The sequence below is a fragment of the Rhincodon typus genome, chromosome 36 (assembly GCF_021869965.1).
Source record: "Rhincodon typus isolate 14 chromosome 36, sRhiTyp1.1, whole genome shotgun sequence".
Classification (NCBI taxonomy): Eukaryota; Metazoa; Chordata; class Chondrichthyes; order Orectolobiformes; family Rhincodontidae; genus Rhincodon; species Rhincodon typus.
In genome coordinates this window covers 2,114,789-2,138,499 of record NC_063367.1, presented here as the reverse complement: position 1 = coordinate 2,138,499, position 23,711 = coordinate 2,114,789, and the positions used below count along the sequence as shown (strand labels likewise).

Sequence of the window (23,711 nt, the reverse complement as noted above, 5' to 3'; positions counted from 1 at the left end):
CGGAGGCTTGGGGACCACTTTGCAGAACACCTGCGCTCGGTTAGCACTAAACAACTGCACCTCCCAGTCGCGAACCATTTCAACTCCCCCTCCCATTCCTCAGATGACATGTCCATCCTGGGCCTCCTGCAGTGCCACAACAATGCCACCCGAAGGTTGCAGGAACAGCAACTCATATTCCACTTGGGAACCCTGCAGCCCAATGGTATCAATGTGGACTTCACAAGCTTCAAAATGTCCCCTCCCCCTACTGCATCCCAAAACCAGCCCAGCTCGTCCCCACCTCCCTAACCTGTCCTTCCTCCCACCTATCCCCTCCTCCCACCTCATCTCCTACCTACTAATCTCATCCCGCCCCCTTGACCTGTCCATCCTCCCTGGACTGACCTATCTCCTCCCTAACTCCCCACCTACACTCACCTTTACTGGCTCCATCCCTGCCTCTTTGACCTGTCTGTCTCCTCTCCACCTATCTTCTCCTCTATCTGCCTCTCCCTCTCTCCCTATTTATTTCAGAACCCCCTTCCCCTCCCCCATTTCTGAAGAAGGGTCTAGGCCTAAAACGCCAGCCTTCCTGCTCTTGTGATGCTGCTTGGCCTGCTGTGTTGATCCAGCTCTACACGTTGTTATCTCAGATTCTCCAGCATCTGCAGTTCCTACTATCTCTGACAATTGATTTAATTTGTATTCTGTTCAGGTTAGAACCCAGGTTTCTAAATAATATCATGAACCTTCTTAGCTGCCTTTTAGCAACCCATCCCTGCCACTGAAATGCACTGTTACTACCACAATCTGGAAGATGCGTTACAAAAATAACACAGAGTTAGTTATAGAGTCATAGAGTTACACAGTATAGAAACAGAAACCCCAGTCCAACTCATCCATGAGGACCATGTTTCCCCAAATTAAACTAGCTCATTTGCCTGCATTTGGTCCATATCCCTCAAAACTTTTCCTGTTCATGTTCCTGTCCAAATGTCTTTGAAATGTAATTGCAACTGCATGTGCCACTTCTTCCGACACTAAACTCCACAAACCACACCGTGTTTAGAAAAAGTTGCTTCTAAGGGCCCTTATAAATCTTAAGCCTCTTGCCTTTAGTTTTGAAGTCCCCAATCCTAGGGAGAAGACCTTTGCTATTCACCTTATCAATGCCCCACATAAATTTATAAACTTCTATAAGGTCACCCCTCAACCTCCTACACTCCAGGGAAAATTGTCCCATCCTTTCCAGCCTCCTCTTATAACTATTTAATCCCAGTAATATCCTTATACATATTTTCTACATCATTTCCAATTTAGTAATATCCTTTCTATAATAGGATGACCAGAACTGTATGCAGTACTCCAAAGTGGCGTCAGCAATGTCCTGTACAGCCACATGATGTCCCAACTCCTGTACTCAATACTAAGACCAATGAAGACAAGAGTGCCAAACGTTGTCTTTACCATTCTGTCTACCTGTAACGCTATTTTCAAGGAACTATGTACTTGAATCCCTAGGTCTCTCTGTTCAACAATATTCCCCCCACCATTAACTGTGCAAGTCTTGCCCTGGTTTGTCTTAGCAAAATGCAACACCTCACATTTATCTAAATTAAACTATATCTAGCACTCCTCAGCCCATTGACCTAGTATCTGACTTATCCCGTACTACTATCAACTGGGATCATAATTTCCTTCTGAAAGGAACAGACAAGGACGACGGAGAGAAAAGAGCCTATACAGCAATGCAGTGAGTCACCTGGATCTGGTGAGCTGAACAGTAATAACCAACCACAGCAACACAACTCCTGCCTCCTGGGCGAGGTACCACTCAGTGCAAATTGTTAAACCTATTGAAACTTATGCTATTCAGGGGCTCGGCCCTTAGAAAGCAAACATTTAATCTGACAAAGTACAGCAATTAAAATGGTCAGACTAAATTGTAAATCTTTTTTTTTAAACTGGATCATAACTTCTCACCAGTGTGTTTCCCATTTTGGACGGCAGCACTGCCTCACTCTCAAATTCCCAATAATTTACACTCTTCAGAACCATCACCAGCTCAGGGTATCCAACTGGCAATACTAAGCACTTCCCATATACCATTTAAAGACAGTACTTGCTGTAGAAGGCTTGACAGAGCACTTCCATCTTCTATTTGCCAACAGTGTGTGAAATAAATGCATGAGAAACGCTTTTTTTGCCTTTATTCTTTATTTTAAAAACCCATCTGGTAATTCCTAGTGCATATACAATTGGTGTGCGAAGTGTACAAGAAGTTTGGTTGCGTCCGGTTCACCTAATTCTCTCCTGAAGACGCTGCAGTCATTCAGATTTCCAGCAAACTTCCAGTCTTACTGGAATAATGAACCTGCAGCTCAATTAATTTGTTGTTCTATTTCTCCTTCTCTTTTTGCTCCTTTTCTTTTTTCTCACGTTCAGACTTTGCTTCTTCTTCCTCATGCTGCTTAATCAAAACCTCCACTTCTTTCTGTTTCAGAACCTTGATGCGGGTTTTTCCATTTTCTCGGGTCAGCGTTGCAATCTCCACTGTGGTACAAAAGCAAAAATTTCAATTATAAAAGTTATTTCAACTTCAACAGTCACTCAAGTTGAAAGGGGTTTTATCGAAAAGAATAATGTAAGCAACGCAGCCAACAGGTTTTAAAAGCACTCATTTCTAGCTCATCCCTCAAATAGTTGGAGTGTGCTATGGATGTGTCCGTTTCATTTGGAAGGACTTCGGAATGCAGCTCTGAAAGATGATGATAAAGATATAATGGCAGGCTAATTTGGATAGCCAGTGGTAACAGTAGCATTTAAATAGGGTCCAATTTCAGTGTAATTGTCCAGTATCATTTGGGATTCCCACAGTGAGGGAGAAATTGTGCTCCAATCATTCTTCTAGACAAACAGATTTGCACCAAAACCTTCACTGACCAGCTCTCTCAGATAATCTCACGCAAGCTGCCAATTTCCATGGACCCTGGGTAGTGTAGAATTTCCAGCCATGGGAGCAGACACTTGATCCGAAGGGTCTCGGCCCGAAACGTCAGCCTTTCTGCTCCTATGCTGCTGCTTGGCCTGCTGTGTTCATCCAGCCCTGCACCTTGTTGTCTCGGATTCTCCAGCATCTGCAGTTCCTACTATCTCTGATTCAATTTTACTGCGAAGCCTCTTCTAAGGATGCCTAGCCTGAAGAAGTTACCCTCCTCCCTCCGGACAAACCTCTCTCTCCCACTGCAACTCTCTCGTAATCTCTGTTTGTTTCCTCTCTACCTATCCTCTCCTCTATCCATCTTCTATCCACCTCCCACTCTCTCCCTATTTATTTCAGAACCCCCTTCCCCTCCCCCTGTTCTGATGAAGGGTCTAGGCCCGAAACGCAAGCCTTTCTGCTCCTATGATGCTGCTTGGCCTGCTGTGTTCATCCAGCCCCGCACCTTGTTGTCCCACTGACATTAATATGTCCAACAGGAGAGAAAAGTAGTCATTCGAGACTGACAGCCCAGAGTGGTTTGTCATCTCTGCGGGTTACAGCCAGTCAATTGTAGTGAGCCACAACATTAGGGGACAGAGGGAGAAAGTGGAGTTAAAGCCATGATTTTATGATCAAAGCAAAGAGCTTAGAATACAACAGGGATTGAACCAGGAACTTAACCTGGTTTATATGATTTCTTACCACACTTTGTGAGGTCAATATAATTGGGGAAATTAATCCCATGTTTATAAAATCTTCTAGGCTTTTACAGGTTTTTATTTTGTTTCAATATAGATCTTGCTAACTGCACAAATGTCACTGAATGAGGTTTTGTTCCAATTTGCCTAAAAATCTTGAGACTTCATTGTATTAATTTCAGAAAATGATAACTTTTAGGAGTATGGGGTTTTGATCTTTTGTGAAGTACAGCCTTTAATTTCTGACATGCTAAAGAAAACTGGGACAAAAGCTTACAACACTACATTCCCCTTACCCTTTTCGGCTGAAAGTTTACTAACGTCCATGGTCTTATTCAACACTTTAATTGCTAATGCAAGTGCTGACTCCAAAGTCATTTCTCCTTCTTTGAAGTCTTGTTTCAGCATAGAAACTGCAGCCTGTAACATACATTGGAACAGATTAACAAAGAAATTCAATTGCTGGCTTCAAGGTATCATCAACCACATCATCCAATGATTGAAATCTTCAAACACTGTCATTGGTAGTTGCAAAATTTCTGATCAGATTTCCAATTAAAAGAAAAAAATGCATTGAAATCACTACTTTAACAACCAGATGATGTCTCAATTGCTTTATAGTCAATGAAGTACTTTAAAATGCAGTCACTAATGTGGAAACGCAGCGGTCAATTTTGACCAGATCTCTTACTACTGCAAACAGGAATTTTGTGCTCATATCACTGATGTGCGCCCAGAATAGGATAGTACCCACTCAACTCAGAAGTACATTTGTAAATGACTATCATACACCCCGCTGACCCCTCACTCCTTTCCTTCCGCTTGCTGTCCACTCCTTCACTTGTAGGAAATCCAGTGAGCGGAAGGAAGCAAGACAGCCAGATACTGCGAGCGGGACAGTGTGGAAATCACAACCCCAGGTTTTGAACTGAATCAGTTTGAAAACAAACCATTTGATTGCTCCTACACATTGATGAAATGTGGAAACCGGAACACTTGGCGGAAACCCACCCAGGGACAGGGAAAACATATAAGCTCCACACAATCGGTCACCCAAGGCTAGAATTGAGCCCGGGTTCCTGGTACTGTAAGGCAGCAGTGCTAATCACTGAGCCATTGTGCCCAAGTTTCTGCCAACTGTCATTCACTAATATAGCTCAGTCAGCAGCAGCTGCACAGTGCGAACCTGCAGTCAGCCACATATGGGACTTATCAGCAAAGGTTCTATCAGCCTTGTACACTGGGGCCTACTATACAACAGCAACTTGCAATTATAGCATGGCTGTAACAGAGAAAAAACGTCCAGTGTGTATTGCAGATATCTAAGTCAGACACAAGATAAATGGCAAAACAAAGTGACACCATTATATGTGCTGGCCTAAATAGGCTTTCAGGAAGGAAATGTCAAGGGATTGGGTCTGAACACCTAAAGACAATCACCAATGATGCGGTGACAAGGAACAGAAAGGGGAGTGCTAAAGGATCAGAATGTTCTGAAGGTGCTAACAGATACTGACAGTAATGGGATCATGCAGTGACTTACAATAACAGGATGAGTTTTGAAACTGCAGGCACTGGAGGACTCAGTTGTTAACAGTGGGTCAGACAGGACAGGAGTGATTAGCAAGTGGGATAGAATATGACAACATAATTTTGATGCAGGATTCAGTTTTATAAGCACATAAACAGGTAACAGGGATAGCAGGAATATGGATTAATCAATTCAGTCACGGTCTCAATGAACAGCAGAGCAGCCTCGAGGGGTCAAGGGTCTGCTTCTGCTCTTAACTCCAATGTAAATAAGTTTTTAAGACACAGGGATATTAGTTACAACCTAGACAAGCTTAAGTCAACTGAAACAAAATCTGTAACTTGGTTGTTTTAGGAAATTACAGAGTCAATTGAGTTTCTTCTGAATCTGGTCAGATTTTCTTCTATTCACCACAGATCAGCAATACCACTGGAGTCAGCAATACCCCAGGAATTCGCAGCACCAGAGGAGTTGGCAACATCACAGGTTAGTGAGCAGGTTGACTCATCCAGTTCTCATTTTTGGGAAGAGTGGATACATGGGATGAATCTTTTCTCATCCTGTTGTACTGTTGCATTGGTCTAGCCAATAAAACGAGAACAAATAATGGCAAATGTTTTGCATAGTTTAGAGAATGTGCTCACATTAGACCCTAGGTAACTTTCATCAGATTTGACAGTACCTGTGGATTAGAGAGAGTTAACATTCCAGGTAACCCATCATGGGCAGGATCCCTGAATTTTTTGCACACAGGTGCTGCCTGCCCTGGAGATTCCAACAGTATTTTTTGCTGGTGTCTAACATCTGTAGAGTGTTACTTCTGCAGCGTAGGCAAAGCCGATTGCTGCCACTAGAATGCCCGCATGCCTAATTCACCTTCACCTTCACCTTCGGTCGAATGTCTCAAAATGGAGCATCGCAGTGAAAATAGGGGACCTTTTTGGCATTTAAAAACCAAATTCAATGTTAGAAGTCACTTGAAATATTTTCTATTATAAATTCTATAGTTACGTTTTTTTAATTATTCATTGCATTAATCACTATGAACTAATTCTTCAAGCTACGCATTGGGAATATTAGGATCAAACCAACATATGACCACCGCTTACCACTCACATCACTAAGTCACTATGTCCTTCATTAAGGTACTTACAGCACTGTTATTCCCAATACACGTGGCTTTCCATCCTCCATAGTTTCCACTGGGGTCACTCTGATATAACTGATAGCCATAGTGCTTGTCCCATCCCATGTACAGCAGAGAAACACCAAAAGGACGCTTTCCTGTCAGTTAAATACAGATTGCCATGACAAGACAATGCAAAGTTTAAACAGCATACACTCAAAATAAGAAAAACTTGCAATTATTCAGTACGTCTGTCAAACTCCCCGAACAATTTTATGATCAGTAAATTCCATCAAATGGGTAGGTGTCTTATTTGTTTTATTTACTAATGGAACAGGTGTGTCACTAGCTGGCCAGCATTTATTGCCCATCTCTAGTTCCCTTTGAACTAAGTGGCTTCTTAGGGCATTTCAGAGGATGGATGGGAATCAATCACATTGTTGTGGGTCTGGAGTCACGTGTAGGCCAGACTAGGTAACAATGGCAGTTTTCCTTCCCTAAAGGACATTAGTGAACCAGATGGGTTTTTCCAACAATCGACAATGGTTTTGTGGTCATCAGCAAATTCTTAATTCCAGATTACTATTGAATTCAAATTTCATCATCAGCCATGGTCGGATTTGAACCCAGGTCCCCAGACCACTACCCGAGTTCCTTGATCAATAGTCTAGTGATAATATCACTGGGCCATCACGTCCCAAGGCAGGTAAATATGACAGTCATTCTGCACAAAGCATTATTATCCAGAGACTTTGAAACAGCAATACAGCATTAAATCTAATGGGATTTAATGTCATGCAGTAAGTCTGCTTCTGTTGTAAGGGTTTCTGGACCTGCCTTTCTGAGCTGCTAATAGCGGTTTCATCCTTGCAATGACCCTGTGATGATTGCAGCAGGCCCCTGAAAGCAGAACAGCAAGTCAGATTGGCTGTGATCAATGAAAGATGGGGGTAGGGGCATCTTTCAGCAGGATATTCCTCTATAGGAGAAGGGGTGATGACTGGGCAACACATCCATGACTGCACAGGAAGACTAGGATTTACCTGACAGCCACCATACATGGCATAATGCCCACCCCATACAAGTAGCAGAGGGTGAGCCTTAATTGAAACTTAAGAGCCTCATTGGCCTCTGGGCAGGGAGAACACACTCAAACTCCTCAGTCTTGACTTAATTGAGAAGGTGAACAGTCAGGAAGTCTATAGGCTCTCTAACTCCTGATTGTAAAGCTCCACCAGGGCTCACAGTCTGAACCCTTTTATTTGGTTATGGTTGGGGTTGGGGAAGGGTTGTAGAATTAAGTTGCACTCAGTAAATGCATATGAAGTTTCTAAGACTGCTTTGTTTTGGAGTGTCTTTTCAAATTTGGGGAATAAAAAAGGTCTTGGGCCATTTTCTGAATTCTGTCAGCTAACAAACTTGGGCGGCTTTGTTGTTAAAGGTGGGTCCACATTGTTTTACTGACAAGAAATTGTGACATATTTACACCTATAAAAAACTGTGCTGACAGTGATTGGGCTGCTAGACTTCAAGACTAACAGTGAGGCATTAGGAATGTTAAGATTTGAAAATGGTCATGTTTTAAATTGTCTATTTAATTTCAGGGTGGAATAGAATTGGGGTTTAGAAAACAAATTATCAGATTTCTACCTGTTAAAAGACCCACATGATTCAAGTTATCATGGAGAACAGATCACAAAAATTCATGACAGTAGCAGCTTACAGGATTTACTTAAGAAAATCTCTTGGATTTACAGAGAAGCTCTTGTTAGCATGAAGGTGCAAGGCTGGTACATGTAGGGAACACTGGATGACTAGAGAGATTGAGGCCCTGGTCAAGAAAAATAAGGAGGCATACAAAAGGTATAGTCAACTGGGATTGAATGAATCCCTACAGGAGTATAAGGACAGTAGGAGTATACTTAAGAGGGAAATCAGGAGGGCAAAAAGGAGACATGAGATGGCTTTTGCAAAAAGAGTTAAGGAGAATACAAAGAGATTTTATAAGAACATTGGGGGCAAAAGTAATTCAAGAGAGAATAGAGCCCCTTAAAGATCAATGCAGCTACTTATGTGTGGAAGCACAGAAGATGGTGAGATACTAAACAAATATTTCATATTAGTATTTACTGTGGAGAAAGGCATGGAAACTAGGGAAGAAACAAAAAAACTGCAGATGCTGGAATACAAGGTAAACAGGAGGTTGGAAGAACACAGCAGGCCAGGCAGCATCTGGAGGAAAGGAGCAGTCAATGTTTTGGGTAATACCCTTCTTCAGAACTGGATGTGGAGGTAGGGGGAGCTGCAGATAAAGGGGTGGAGGCGGAATGGTGGTGATAGATGGACACTGGTGGTAGATATGGTTGGTGACTGAAATGGGGGGTCAGAAAGTGGAATGGGAGGGAGGTGGTGGGAGGGAGGGAGCTGGAAGGGGGATGGGTGGCAAGATTACTTGAAATTGGAGAACTAAATGTTCAGTTCTCCAAGCTGTAGCGTGTCCAAATGGAAGATAAGGTGTTGTTCTTCAAAATTTGCGTTGAGTCACAGAGACTGGAGTTGGCTGAGGACAGACACATTGGAGGGGGAGTGGGATGGGGAGCTGAAATGGGCAGTGACCGGGAGGTTAGGATGGCCATTACGGGCCAGGCGGAGATGCTTGGCGAAACGGTCACCTAATCTCAGAGTCCTGGGATACAGGCCCCAGAGAATTATCCACCTTTATATTTTCTAAGACCTCTAGCATTTCCTCTTCTGTAATGTGAACAGCTTTCAAAGCAGCAATATTTATTTCCCTGAATTCTCTAGCCTCCATTTCTTTCTTCACAGTAAAAACTGTGAAATAGTCATTTAGTATGTCTTTAATCTTTAAGAGGCCATACTCTCTCTCCAGTTGCTCTCTTGCTCTTAATGCACCTGAAGAATCTTCCTTGGATTATCCTTAACCTTACTTGCCAAGGCTATCTCATATCCTCTCTTTGCTGTCCTGATCTCCTCCTTAAGAATGCCCCACTCTCTTTATCCCATTCAAGAGATTCATTTGAACCCAGTTGTCTATATCTACTATATGATTCCTTTTTGTTCTTGACTAGAACCTCAATATCTTTATTCATCCATTGTTCTCTCATCCTACCAGCCTTACCTTTCGCTCCAACAGGAACATGACGACTCTGAACTCTCGTTATCGTACTTTTGAAAGCGTCCCACTTATCAATGTCCCTTTACCAAAGAACAGTTTACTCCAATCAATTTTAGGAAGTTATTGCCTCATACCATTAAAAATTGCCTTACCCCAATTAAAAACTTGTGGAGATCTTAAAACACAAAGAGAGATAAATCTGCGAGACCTGATCAGTGTTTCCCAGAACTTTGTGGGAAGCTAGGGAAGGAATTGATGGGCCTCATGCTGAAATATTTGTATCAGAGGTCCTGGAAGACTGAGGTTGGCTAATATGGTGCCATCGTTTAAGAAAGGCTGTAAGGAAAGCCAGGGAACTGTAGGCCAGTGAGCCTTATGTCAGCAGTGGGCATGTTGCTGGAAAGGATTCTGAGGGACAGGATTTACACGCACTTGGAAAGGCGAAGATTGATTATGGATAGTCAACATGGCTTTGTGCACAGGAAATCATATCTCATTAACCTGATTGAGTTTTTTTGAATATATGACAGAGAAAATTGAAGGCAGAGCGGTAGACGTTGTCCATATGGACTTCAGCAAAGCATTTGACAAGGTTCTGCATGGTAGACCAGTTATGATGCTTGAGGGGCTAGGACAGAGGGTGGGGTAGAGGATTGCTTTCCGGAATGGAGGACTGACCAGTGTGACACAGGGATTAGTGCTGGGTCCACTGCTTTTTGTAATTTATATAAATGATTTGTATGTGAATATAGTAGGAATGGTTAGTAAGTTTGCAGGTGATGCCAAAATAGGTGGTGTAGTGGACAGTGAAGGTTATCTGAGAATACCACAGCACCTTGATCAGATGAGCCAATGGGCTTAAGAGTGGCAGATGGAGTTTAATTTAGATAAATGTGAGGTGTTGCATTTTGGTAAGGCAAACCAGGACAGGACTGATATAGTTAACTGTAGGGCCCAGGGGAGTGTTGCCGAACAAAGAGACCTAAGGGTGCAAGTGCATACTTGAAGGTGAAGTTGCAGGTAGACATGGTAGTGAAGGTGGTATTTGGCACATTTGCCTTCATTGGTCAAAACATTGAGTATAGGAGTTGGAATGTAATGTTGTGGCTGTGCAGGATATTAGTGAGGCTACTTTTAGAATACTGCATACCATTCTGGTTGCCCTTCTATAGAAAGGATATTGTTAAACTTGAAAGGGCATAGAAAAGGCTTACAAGGCTGGTGCTGGGACTGGAGGGTTTGAGCTATCGGGAGAGGCTGAATAAGTTAGGAATATTTTCCCTGTAGCTTCAGAGGCTGAGTGATGATCTTTTAGAAGTTTATAAAATCACGAGGGGCATGGATAGGGTGAATAGCCAAAGTCTTTTTTCTAGGGTGGGGGAGTCCAAAACTAGAGGGCATAGGTTTAAAGTGAGAGCAGAAAGATTGAAAAAGAACCTGAGGGATAATTTTTTCACACAGAGGGTGACACATGTACAGAACCAGCAGCCAAAGGAAGTGGTGGAGATGAGTGCAATTGTAACATTTAAGAGGCATCTGGATTGGTAAATGTATAGGAAGGGTTTCGAGAGCTATGGGCCAAACGCTGGCAAATGGAACTAGTTCAGATTGGGATGTCAAGTCAGCACTAATGAGTTGGACCAAAGAGTTTGTTTCTGTGTTGTATGACTCTAAGTTGCCTGCAAGAATCAGGGAAAGAGAGGTAGCCAATCATTATGCAAAATGTGAATGGAACACACACTTGAATCAAAGAGACTAAGTTCACGAGAACTGCAATTAGACTGGAAGATTTTCCTAGCTTTGGTTAGAGGAAGGATCTGTAGGGTAATCCTCACCATGAGAGCCAGTTCAAGCATTAGAGGTTATCAGGCTAGGAGGAGGAAAAAGGAAGCATGCTAAGAATATCTGAGGACTAGATACATTAGAATAAAATGTTTAGTGGAGAGTATTTTCTCTCACATTGTGCATACATTGCAAACTGAAAAATTAGATAGTGTAGATTTAGCTTATTTATCACAATATAGTCTTGAAACTGAAAATCTTTTCAGACAATCCTTCCAGTCAACCACCATAAATATGAATACTTTTCTGAATGTTATCAGTCTCTGTGGGGATCATAACATAATAAAACTGAATAGTGGAACAAACACATGGTTGAATTGTTCACTCCTGATATGACATTTCCTGTTCCTAATTTGTACATTAAAGCTGTTGGATTCGTGGCTGCAAATCCCTTTAAGAAATCAGAGTATGACAGAGGTATCTGACACCACCAATGGAGAACAGGTTATATAATACCCAAAAACACACAAAATGGCCATCTCTGGTGTCTGCCAAACAGTCAGCACCGAGTTCACTCTGATTAGTTTAGTTGTTCCTTAATAGCTCAGTGATGATTATCTTTAGCACTTGCTTGTGTTCAGTGATCACTAACAGATCAAGTTGAATATTCAGCACGAACCAGTTATTTCCCTACCTCAATCAGAGCCACACGAATTGAAGTCATTCTCCATAGATTCATACAGAGCAGAAAGGGCCCTTCGACCCATTGAGTCTGCATTGACAGAACTACCACGAAAAGTGCGCTTATTCCAACTTCTGCACTTGTCTCATATTCTTGAATGTTATGATATTTGAAGTGCTCATTCAAATTTTTTTTTAAATGTTATAAGGGTTCCAGCCTCCGATACCTTCCCAGGCAGTGCATTTGGATTCCCACCACACACTGAACAAAAAGCCTTTTTTCCCAAATCCCCTTTTAATCTCCTACCCTTACCCTAAAATTAAGCCCTCTTGTAATTGACCCCTCAACCAAGGGTAATAGCTGCTCTCTATTCACCTTGTCCATATTCCTCACAATGTTAAACACCTCAATCACATTTCCCCTCGGTCTTCTCTGTTCTAAAGAAAATAATCCAAGCCTATCTAGTATGCTCAATTTTTCCATCCCAGGCAACATCCTGGTGAACATTCTCTGTACCCCCTAATCAGCCTCGTCTGGGAACTGAATCTGAGACATCTCACATGTCTGTGATGTAAAAACCCCAACGTGAGAATTATACCCTTAGACCAACAACCCACTTCTCTTCAGTTTTAAAATAAGCCCTTTGAAGATGAGTGCTAATAAATATAGGGTAGAGAGAGAATTTAAAAACTGCAGTCTCCATCGTGCAATAATTCTCCTTCTCTTCTTAACTGTGACATTTCAGATGACTTTTCATCTTTTATTTCAAGCAGGATCTAGGTTTAATGTTGCATTTGAATGGCAGCATCACACACATGCTCCTTGTCATTGTACTGAAATGCCATGGCAATTATAAAGTCAGAAGTCACATGATGAAGCAGCAGCACTCTGAAAATTTGTGATTTTGAATAAGCTTGTTGAACTATAACCTGGTGTCGTGCGATTTCTGATCTTGTCCACCCTGGTCCAACATTGGCACCCCCACATCATGGCAGTCATAGAATCATAGAATCCCAACAGTCTGGAAGCAGGTCATTTGGCCCATCAAGTCCACACCTCCGAACAGCATCCCATCCAGACCCATCCCCCATCCTATCCCTGCATATCCCATGGTTAATCCACCTAACCTGCACATCTTTGGACTGGAGAAAGAAACTGGAGCACCCAGAGAAAACCCATGCAGACATGGGGAGAATGTGCAAACTCCACACAGACAAGTTGCCCAAGTGTTGAATCGAATCCGGGTCTCTGGCGCTGAGAGGCAGCAGTGTTAACCACTGAACCACTGTGCTGCCCATGGAAAATGAAACCCCATCCCCTGAATTAGGCAAGAATGATACAACTGAGCATCAGTGAATAGGTCCAATTCATTTAGTCTGTCTCTGTCATTCAAACACAGTTAATCTTAATGATGCAATTGAAAAGAATCCTGACCAAGCAAACTTCATCCAAAGCAAGAAAATGCTGTTGTAAACCTGACATTTCAAATTCAAAGGCAGAAGATGAGCACTGTAGACATACTCAGCTATAAACCATATTAGATCCCTGTAAAAACAGAACTTACTCATCTGGAAATCAGTATAAATTTTACAATATAGATTCTTCATGAAATTTTAAATTTAATGGTTACACATTTTACATTTTTGTTTTCAACATGTTTTACTCTCCTTTACCTCCAAACTGTGTGTAGGCCTGTTTGATATCACAGAGTGTTGTGACCAACTGTTCACAGGGGATTGGTTCCTGGTACTGAAGTAGATACCTGTGAATGCATAAGGGAACTAGTATTACACAGTGGAAAGTGCGGGGAGATTTCTACTTTTTATTACTTAAATTGTCCATAAAGAACATTCTGACACTACTGCTACAAAGAGCAAATAGTTGATAACTCCCCAGTGTACTTAAATTTTGATAATTGAGAAATTCTTTATTTAAGGGGAATGGCACTTGATGTGAAACTGTAAAATTACAGGGTCATGGTGCTACGTTTTCAACCCAGGGATACTGAAACCAGCTGAAATTGCTCTAGAAAGAATGCTTTCTCCATCACAGTGGCAGGCAGCTTTTTCTCATTTATTCATTTTCTAGGGTGTGAGCATCATTGGCAAGACTCTCATTTGTTGCATATAATGATTCACTCAAGAGAAGGCAGTGATGAGCCACCTTATTGACTGTGTGTAGATTCAGTAGGAAGACTGTGCTCAATGTTCCGGAGGAAGTTTCAAGACTTTAACACAACCACAATGAACGAATGATAATATATTTTGAAGTCCAAGGTCAGGTAATGTAGACATGACATTACTGGATTATTAATCTAAAAGGCCTGGACTGATAATTTCAAGACATGAAATAAAATCCTATCGTGGGAGTTGGGGAAATTAAGTTCAGTTACTTTAATAAACCTGGAATAAAAAGTTAGTTTCATTAATGATGATCATGAAACTACGAGATAGTTGTTAAGACCCATGTGGGCCTACACTGTCCTTTGGGGAAGGTGGTCTGTTGCCCATGCTCAGTCTAGTTTGCGTGCACCACTAAACCCACAGCAATGTGTTTAATTCTGACTTCCCTTTGACGTGACCTAGAAAAATCACTCCGTTACATTGAACATTGAGCAGTACAGCACAGGAACAGGCCCTTCTGCCCACCATATTTGTGCCAATCATGATGCCATTCTGTCTGCCTGCACATGGTCCGTATCCCTGTATTCCCCGCCTAATGTTGTGTCTGTCAAAATGTCTCTTTAACAAATGCTGGCCTTAGCAGCAAAACCCACATTGTGTGAATAAGTGAAAATCAATCAAACCAAAATACAGTGACAGGGAGAAGGTGGAGAGACAGCACTAGGAGAACAATTCATTTGGAAAGCTGGTGCAGAGATGATGAGTTGAGTGGCCTCCTTCTGCCAGGATGGTGGGATTTGCACATAAGCAACATGATGCAGTGCAACCTGCCACTGCAGCGACTGCACACTGCCTCAAAGCACAAGTTCTATACACTAAATCATGTGTAATCTGATAGCTTTAAAGGATGGAAAAGATGGCTGTAAACACTATGCGGCTGCACAGGTGTTCTGGGGAAGATAATGTTGAAGTATATTGCTGTGGTCAAATAGCTGCTCTACTCTAAATTGACCTCATGCTACAATTGTTGAAGGCTTACATGGAACTGCTGGATCTCCAACACCAACACAAGTGGAGAAGCATTAGTGGGCACCTGAAAAGAAATGTGGGATTGCAGATGCTTCAGCTCAGACAGTGCTGGAATATTTTTACTTGGTAGAGGCATCCACACGCAGCCAAACATTCGCTACAAAGATACTAACAGGGCACAAGAAGCAGTTTGACATTGGAACAATTTTAATGGCCTAAAATGAACTGGAGAAGAACTTAGAACAGAGTTGGAAGACTATTTTAGAGGTTGATCACATTCAAAACGAACAGTTAATCTTACCTCTGGGCAATTAACCGCAGCTCATTTGTGAGGACATTGGCATCAGACGTTATTCCTGCAACGCTACAAGCCATGTCCCTAGAAGACAAAATTTTATATAAAATGGTCATGTTAGTTTATATTTAACCTTTACTCCCCAACAAACAAGCATTTAGATATAAAAGTAAAATCGACAGAATCAAAAGTACAATACAGAAAGTTCTAAAGGTAAAGTAGACTAAGCAGACCAGAGGGCAGCTCTCTCATTAGAGAAGGTGGTGTTTAACCCGAGCATCACCATGCCTCAGGCAAGGAGAGAGGTTGAGACGGACAGTTCTTCAAAGTAACCTCAGCCTGTGTGGGAATTAAACCCATGCTGTTGTCACTCTGTGACACAAGCCAGATATCCAGCCAATTGAACTAACCGGCCCCAGAGAAAATTCCACCCCCAACTGTAATCTACTAAAATGAACTTTGGCAATGCCTCTGGCACTGGTGGTTCAATGGTAGCATTCTCGCTTGCCACGCGGGAGGACCGGGTTCGATTCCCGGCCAGTGCATCCTTTTTCCTAGGGTGGAGGTAGTTATTACGAGGGAGCATAGTTTTAAAGTGAGTGGATATAGGGGAGACGTCAGAGGTAGGTTCTTTACTCAGAGTGGTAGGGGCGTGGAATGCATTGCCGGAGAGGGTAGTGGAGTCGGCCTCATTAGGGGCATTTAAGTGGCTATTAGATAGGCATATGGATGATAGTATAAGGTAGGGGTGGAGATTAGTTAGACCTTAGGTTTAGGGTAAAAGTTCGGCACAACATCGTGGGCCGAAAGGCCGGTAATGTGCCGTACTGTTCTATGTTCTATAGTTATTTAATTGCTTATTTAATTAAATAAAACAGGACTAAAAATATATGAAGCATTCTTAAAAGTGTTTTGTATAATTGCATGACAATCACAAGCTCTAACCATAGACAACTACCGGCCTCGGTGGCCGCTTGTGGCGTAGAATATAGAAAGAATATGCCATTCAGGTTCCTCCATTATTCAATTCGATCATATATGATCTGCACCTCAAATCCATTTTCTGTCTAAAGGAAAAGTCAAAAGCAGAATACAGCAGATGCAGGCAAATTGAAACAAAATCAGAAAATGGAGGGGAAAAACTCAGCAAATAATTGCTACATCTGTGTAGAACGAGAGAGAATTAACAGCTCAGGTCTGTGATCATAGAACTGTAGAAGATTCATTGAATTCTTACAGTGTGGAAACAGGCCCTTCGGCCCAACAAGTCCACACCGACCCTCTGAAGAGCATCCCACCCAGACCCATCCCCCAATCCTATCCCTGTAACCCACAATTTCCCATGGCTAACAAAACCTATCCTGCACATCCCTGGACACTATGGGCAATTTAGCACGGCCAATCCACCTAACCTGCACATCTTTGGACTGCGGGAGGAACCCAGAGCACCCAGCAGAAACCCACAGAACCACTGTGCCACCCTTTCATCAGAACTGGGAAACATTAGAAATGTGACAGGTTTTGAGCAAGGGTGGGACATCTCTAACTTTACCCAGTTCACAGACCTGAACCAATACCTCTCTCTCTTTCTCGCTACACAAAATCTATCTATCCTGCTGAGCTTCCTTAAAGCACTTCTTGGTTTAGTTTCCCATTATCTTCCCAATATCTATCCTGAAATGCATAAAGTATGGGTCACCCAGGACAGGAAATACTTTTTCCTTATCAAAACCCTTTTAAGCACCTTGATTACTTCACCATTTAGTCATCTGAACCCAAGGCACGTTTACCTAAAGCAAAGGCTATGCCATAAGTTTAAATTGAAAGGCCCAATGCAATCCAATGGATTTGTTATGTACCAAATTTATACATACTCATTTAACTTGTATATTTTTTCAGAGAAGAAAACTTCATCCAGGAGCTTGTGTATGTTACGTCTCTCTGCAGCCAACAGAACACCATCATTTGCTAAGATCCCCAGACACGTTCCGGCATGGCCAATAGCTTCCATTGCATATTCCACCTGATATAGCCTCCCTGTTATTTTATGGACAGAATAGTTTATATTATCACAAAAAAAAAACAGTCAACGAGCAATGACACAATAGACCATTAAACTAGTTTAACTTTCCATTTTATAGAAGGGTACTACTCAGAGAAGCTCACCTTCTGGCGAGAATATGGTTGTTCGCGAGTCATATCTTCGAGACTGCAAAGGCAAACAAACTAGAAATTAGTGCTAGGTATCACATGTTATAATGAAACAAGATCACAGCTTGTGTCTCTCCTGCAACCACTTTTCTCCTTTTCCCTTAGGTTTCCACACACCAATGTTGAGGCAGCTGTTCTCAAATCACATTCAGTTGACAGAAGTTCACTTTCTGTCAACATAGGGAAGAGTCAAAGTCTAGAGATGATTACAGTCTACAGGTGTGAGGTTGGAAAAGCACAGCTGGTCAGACAGCAGAGGAACAGGAAAGTCAAGAGTCCTAATGAAGGATTTCAGCCCAAAGCATTGACTCTCCTGCTCCTCTGACGCTGCCTGACAGCTGCGCTTTTCCAGTCTCACACCTATAGACTCTGGCTTCGAACATCTGCAGTCCTTATTGTCTCTAGAGGTGATTATATCAGCATGATACTATACTTACTAAGCAACTTACTATGTCGAGAATGACAGCCAAAACCTCACACCCAAAGCAGAGCAATGTTGGGTTCAACATGGATCACAGCTCATTACAAACAACATGACTGCTTCTGATTCCTGGAACATGTAACAGTTTCTGTATTTTCAGCTTTATTTAAAATTTTGAGTTACTTCACCCACTGTACCTCAGTCCCCACTTTAATCAGGTTGACTTCACTTGGAAGAGGGATGTAGTGGTAACATCATAGAACTGATAATCCAGAGGTCCATCTCTAGGGACTGAGTTCAAATCCTATCCTGATAACTGGTGGAATTTAAATTGAAAACTGGTCTCAAAAGCTTTCCCCAATCAACTGTTGTCAAAAATCAATCTAGTTTACTAATGCCCCTTTGGGGAAGAGATCTGCCACGATTACCCATTCTGGCCTGCATGTGACTCCATACCCACAGCAATGTAAGTCCCCTAGCAAGCCAACCATATCAAGGACAATTAGGGAGGTGCAACAATGGCTGGCCCTGCCATGACAGAACTTTTAAAATGAACTAGTTCTAACGTAGTAAATATTTTCCCTTGTTAAAGTCAAATTTAAACTTCTACACAATTAAATTTCAGTCACTCACCATTGTATTAAATTAGATCAAAAATCTGGGAAGAGAAAAAGGAAATCGGTTAATGTGAATATATAAAAGCAATATGTAAAAAAGGCGAGAGAATTGCGCTGAGTTATGATGCTCATTGGAGAACAAGCTGAAATACAGTTGGGGTCTGGGCTAATCTGCTGATGTAAGACCGTCTCAGTGTCTGTATCCAGCATCTTTTCAATGCTGACAACAGTGAATTGAACTGAAGCAGTGCGAGATCAGAAGATCAGCCCACACGAAAGTAGCCATTAGTTCATTTCTTTCCTATACACAAAAGACAGAGCCAGATAACCAAACAGAGCTTCAAGAGTCGGTCAAGCATCAACATAAACAGCTCAGTCAATAACCATTTAACTCAAAGCTGTCAGAAGTGTAGGAAATAAAGATTCAACAGATGCCATTTTACACTTATCAACATTTGTCTTTACTTGAAACTCATTCAGATATTAGTAAAAACATGGAATTACAACCACGAACTGGAACCATATCCTGCTAATTTTGACCATGACATAAATTCTCTCAAATGGTTTGCAAATATAAGCTAATGATGTTATCAACTGCACTGCCTGAGAGAAAAGGTCAAAGCACATTCAGTAATAAATTCTTATCCTTATCAAAAAATAAAGACAGCAATTAAATTACTCTAGTATGAGCTCCAGAAAATATCAATGGCCCAATTTTAGCCCAATGAAAACCTACTCGTCTCAGAGTTGAAATTGGGCCTCAAGTTGGAAGTATATTGTTAAATCACGGGAATGGGGTGACCATAATTCACTATTTATGAAAATTCTACCCCTACTAATTGCATTCAATTACAGTAAGTTATTATCAATGTGCTCATTACATAGGAAATTTTATGTCAAAAATCCAAAAATTGACAAAAAATTTAATGTTCAATAGAACAAAGTTCCAAATAATGCCAATTTTGTTTAGTCTAAGAAATGAATTTCACCTTTCTAATGACTCTATAATCACTGAGGACACAGGACAGGTTTTTGTGGCCTCACAGAATAGGCATAAACCTTTCAGCCAAAGGGCCACATCTGCATAAGGAATTTGGGTGGAGGCGGGGGCGACTGGCCTGTCTGTCACCTTCCCGCACACCTCTGGAATAGAGGTGTGTAGAAGAATGATGGGTGAACTCATTGAAACATACAGGATTCTTAAAGGGGTTGACAGGGTTGCTGTGAGGTTATTTCCCCTCATGGGAGAGCCTGGAACCAGAGGGCACAGTCTCAGAATAAAGAAGTGCCAATTGAGGACAGGAAGAATTTCTTCTTTCAGAGGGTTGAGAGTATTTGGAATTCCTCACCTATATTTAAGGTTGAGATAGATAGATTCCTGAGTAGGATAAACAAGGGTTACAAGGAAAGGACAGGAAAATGAACATCGGATCAGTCATGAGCCTACTCAATGGCAGAACAGGTTTGCAGAGCCAAACAGCCTACTCTGTTTCTCTTTCTTATGGTCCTATGTGTGATTTTGCGATGAATTGAACCAAGGCAGCTTAAACTAGAAACTAACCACATTACCGATTGGTCCACTTAAACATCATGCAGTGGAGCATTGAGACTTGTAGACTGGGAATTCCCTCAGGACTTCCAGTGATCCAATGAGGTCACACTATATTATTTACAATGCTGACCATCACACCCAGATTCCCTGCCCCCGCTTCACTTCTAGCTTAACAATGTGTGCTGTCATCAGCCACTGAACCCAAAAGTGCACTGCTGATTCGTCTCAGATTATACACAGAGTAACACACGAACATGGGGGAAACAGGGACATGAGCAGACTACTTCACTGTCGAGCCTGGTCCGCCAGTCAATACAATCATGGCTGATCCTCACGTTTCAACCGGTCTGTCTCAATAGTAATCATTTCCAACAACATAGCATTCACAGGTCTGGGTGGAGGACTGCAGACTCTCATCCCTGTCTATACAGGAACCTCGCAACTAAATTACATACAAGGAAAAATCCACAATGTAACCACGTACCACACAATTTTCTAACTCATGACAGCTTACTGAATAGTTTCTAACATATGAAGAGAATTGAAGGGTAATGCAAGGGTTAGACAATCTTCTTACAAAGGCTCCCTGACTTATCCTACACATGCCGCACAACAATTATCCACTGTATTACTTTTTGATTGCATCAATCAAATACTTGAATCTGATGACCAAAACAGTGATATCTGGAACCAGTGAGGTGAATCAGCTGTTTTCAGGCTTAATAGAGCCTCCCTTTGAGTGAACTGAGTTACAGATACACACTGGGCATTGTCTCAAACCAGATTCTTATTCCACCACTCGGAAGTGCACCCTCAGTGTAATTCTTGTCATTACTTCCTCAAGTTTATTCCTCATCAACCGGCATCCTGTCTCTTCCATGTGGAATCAAGGGTTACATGGAAAGGGCAAGAAAGCAGACATGAGGAATGCCGGACTTGCCACCATCCTATTGAATGACGGAGCAGGCTTGAGGGACTGAACAGCCTACTCCTGTTCTGATTTTTTATGGTCTTATCTACTGGAGAAATCATATGAATATAATTCGCTTACCATGCCATAAGTGAGCAATCTACAGTTTCCTGATCAAGAGATTCATAAACCAAATCAGTATGACATCTTGAGGGCAGGAGGATAGATTCACTGGTTTGAAGACAACCACTGGATTAGCATCCAATGGCACACGTCCAGACACAGCCACCTTCCTGAGATGGCTTTACCCTTTGGAGAAATAATTTAATTTGGTGCTAATGAGACTTGTGAAAGAATGTAGGCCCTGATTGAATCTGATCTCAAATACCAAACAAGAATAGCCCCTCAAGTCTGTTCCACCTTTTGATAAGGTTGTGGCTCTCCCTCCATTTCTTTCCTGTTCATGTGTCTGGCAGCTGGCAACAGGCAACATCCAAAGACTTCTCAATTCCCCTGTTACTTTGACCTGTTCTGCTCAATACTCTCCCTTTAAACTAACCGCACAACTCTGTCATGAGAATTCCTATGTAATTTTCCAGTTTTAATTTGTTTAGGTCACGTGGAATCCAGCGAAAGCTAGCCATTTGGATACAAAAATGGCTTGAAGGTAGAAGGTAGGTGATGGTAAAGAATTGTTTTTCGGATTGGAGGCCTGTGACCAGCGGTGTGCCACAAGGATCGGTGCTAGGTCCACTTTTTTTTGACATTTTATATAAATGATTTGGATGTGAATGTAAGGGGAATGGTTAGTAAGTTTGCAGATGACACCAAGACTGGTGATGTAGTGGACAGTGAAGGAGGTTATCTCAGAGTACAACGGGATGTTGATCAGATGGGCCGAGGAAGATGAAGTTTAATTCAGTTAAATGTGTGGCATTGCATTTTGGTAAGGCAAACTGGGGAGTGTTGCCAAACACAAAGACCTTGGGGTGCAGGTTCATTGTTCCTTGAAAGTGGAGTTCCAAGCAGATAGGGCAATGAAGGCATTTGGTATGCTAGCCTTTACTTGTCAGTGTGCTGCGTATAGGAGTTGGGAATGTCATGTTGCAGCTGCACAGGATATTGGTTACACCACTCTTGGAATACTGCATTCAATTCTGATCTCCCCGCAATAGGAGAGATATTGTTAAACTTGAAAGGGTTCAGAAAAGATTTACAAGGGTGTCGCCAGGGTTGGAGGATTTGAGCTACAGCAAAAGGCTGTATATGCTGGGCTTACTCTCCCTTTAGCTTCAGACGCTGAGGGGTGGCCTTATAGAAGTTTATAAAATCATGAGGGGCATGGATATGGTGAATAGCCAAGGTCTTTTCCTCAGGGCAAGGGATTCTAAATCTAAAGGACATTGGTTTAAGGTGAGGGGGAAAAGATTTAAAAGGGACCGAAGAGGAAACCTTTTCACGCAGGGGGCGGTGTGTGTATGGAATGAACTGCCAGAGGAAGTGGGTAGAGGCCGGGTCTGGATAGGTACATGAATAGGAACAGTTTAGGGGGATGTGGGCCAAATGCTGGCAAATGGGATTAAATTAATTTAGGATATATGGTCAGCTTGGATGGGTTGGACCAAAGGGTCTGTTCCATGCTGCACAACTCCTATGGCTCTATGCCCCATCTGTTGTATATGACACCGGCTCCTCTTGGTCACCTTATAAGATTATCGTTAGTGTGAAGACATAGCTTGATCGTTCAGAGGTTCATAATCCTTTCACCCTGAGCTGTGAGCGCTTAACTTTTCCAACATGGCTGATGTACAGCAAACAGGAACAGACGCACTGGCAGTTTTCAGTCAATCCCTGTGTCTTGGGAAGGTTGATCACGTGCAAGCAGATGCGATTAGTTTAGAATGGCATCACTGTTGGCACAGACGTGGTAGGCCGAAGGGCCTGTTTTCCTGCGTGGTACAGTTCTATTTCCCGACATCCACATTCCTATGTACCTCTGGAAACCGCTGCCGAACAAGAATCGCTGAGTTTCTCCAGCAGTATGTTTTTTTTGTTTCAGGTTTACAGTTAGAGAAATGCGGATGCTTTTTTTTTCAGAATCGCTCTCTCACGATCTTACAAATAATCAATGTCCCGCCTCCACCAGCCTCCAAGCCAGGGGCCGTATTCCCTGGGAGCGACCTACGCCGTGCCCTGACGCCGCGGATCCACAAACCGAAACCGAAACCGAAACAAAACCGATTGGCGGTGACTCAGGGATCTCTCCCCGGGGCCGGGGCCGGGGCCCGGGCCAGACCAGGCCGTCCTTCACCCCCGAGGCCTGGCCGGTTTGTCCCCAGCTCCACAACCACCCCCAGCCTCGGGCCCTCATCCCTCATCCGGGGAGGAAGCAGCAACTTAATGGCGGCAAGGGCCCATACCCCACGAGGCTGCACCGAGAGGTGTTTGTGGAGAAAGACTGTATTCGGAGCTGCCCAAGCCCGAACCTCCCAGCACCCGCCCGGAATCTCCCTCACTCACCCGCTCCACTTGTCCGTCTCCCCAGCTCTCCACTCACCGACGAGATGCTGACTGGAGACCCAAGAGCAGCCGCCTTGCTGGAGCCGGGGTCACAGCGCCTCCAGATGGATGGG

At 42.6% G+C, this 23,711-nt stretch overlaps 1 protein-coding gene and 1 non-coding gene across 3 annotated transcripts; one reads left to right on the top strand and one right to left on the bottom strand.

Moving 5' to 3' along the window:
* Positions 1 to 2,177: 2,177 nt before the first annotated feature.
* Positions 2,178 to 23,711, bottom strand: psma4 (proteasome 20S subunit alpha 4). 2 transcript variants are annotated; one of them, XM_020521049.2, is made up of 9 exons: positions 23,599 to 23,711; positions 18,633 to 18,657; positions 17,534 to 17,576; positions 17,242 to 17,404; positions 15,374 to 15,451; positions 13,594 to 13,682; positions 6,348 to 6,478; positions 3,960 to 4,083; positions 2,178 to 2,535 (listed from the first exon to the last, which is right to left on the bottom strand). In XM_020521049.2, exons 2-9 carry the CDS (start codon positions 18,633 to 18,635, stop codon positions 2,381 to 2,383), a joined length of 786 nt encoding a protein of 261 aa, XP_020376638.1. In that variant the 5' UTR covers positions 18,636 to 18,657; positions 23,599 to 23,711; the 3' UTR covers positions 2,178 to 2,380. The 2 variants fall into 2 exon arrangements, with proteins under 2 accessions (XP_020376638.1, XP_048473043.1); XM_048617086.1 differs by lacking the exon at positions 23,599 to 23,711 and adding an exon at positions 22,782 to 23,555.
* Positions 15,842 to 15,912, top strand: trnag-gcc. Its single transcript has one exon. It is a non-coding gene; the product is annotated as a tRNA-Gly (tRNA).

Coding starts and splice junctions, on each gene's coding strand:
- psma4 (XM_020521049.2), bottom strand. Junction 17,405..17,533: donor AACCATATTCTCGCCAGAAG/GTGAGCTTCTCT, acceptor ATAAAATAACAG/GGAGGCTATATCAGGTGGAA. Junction 13,683..15,373: donor CTGCGGTTAATTGCCCAGAG/GTAAGATTAACT, acceptor ATGCATTCACAG/GTATCTACTTCAGTACCAGG.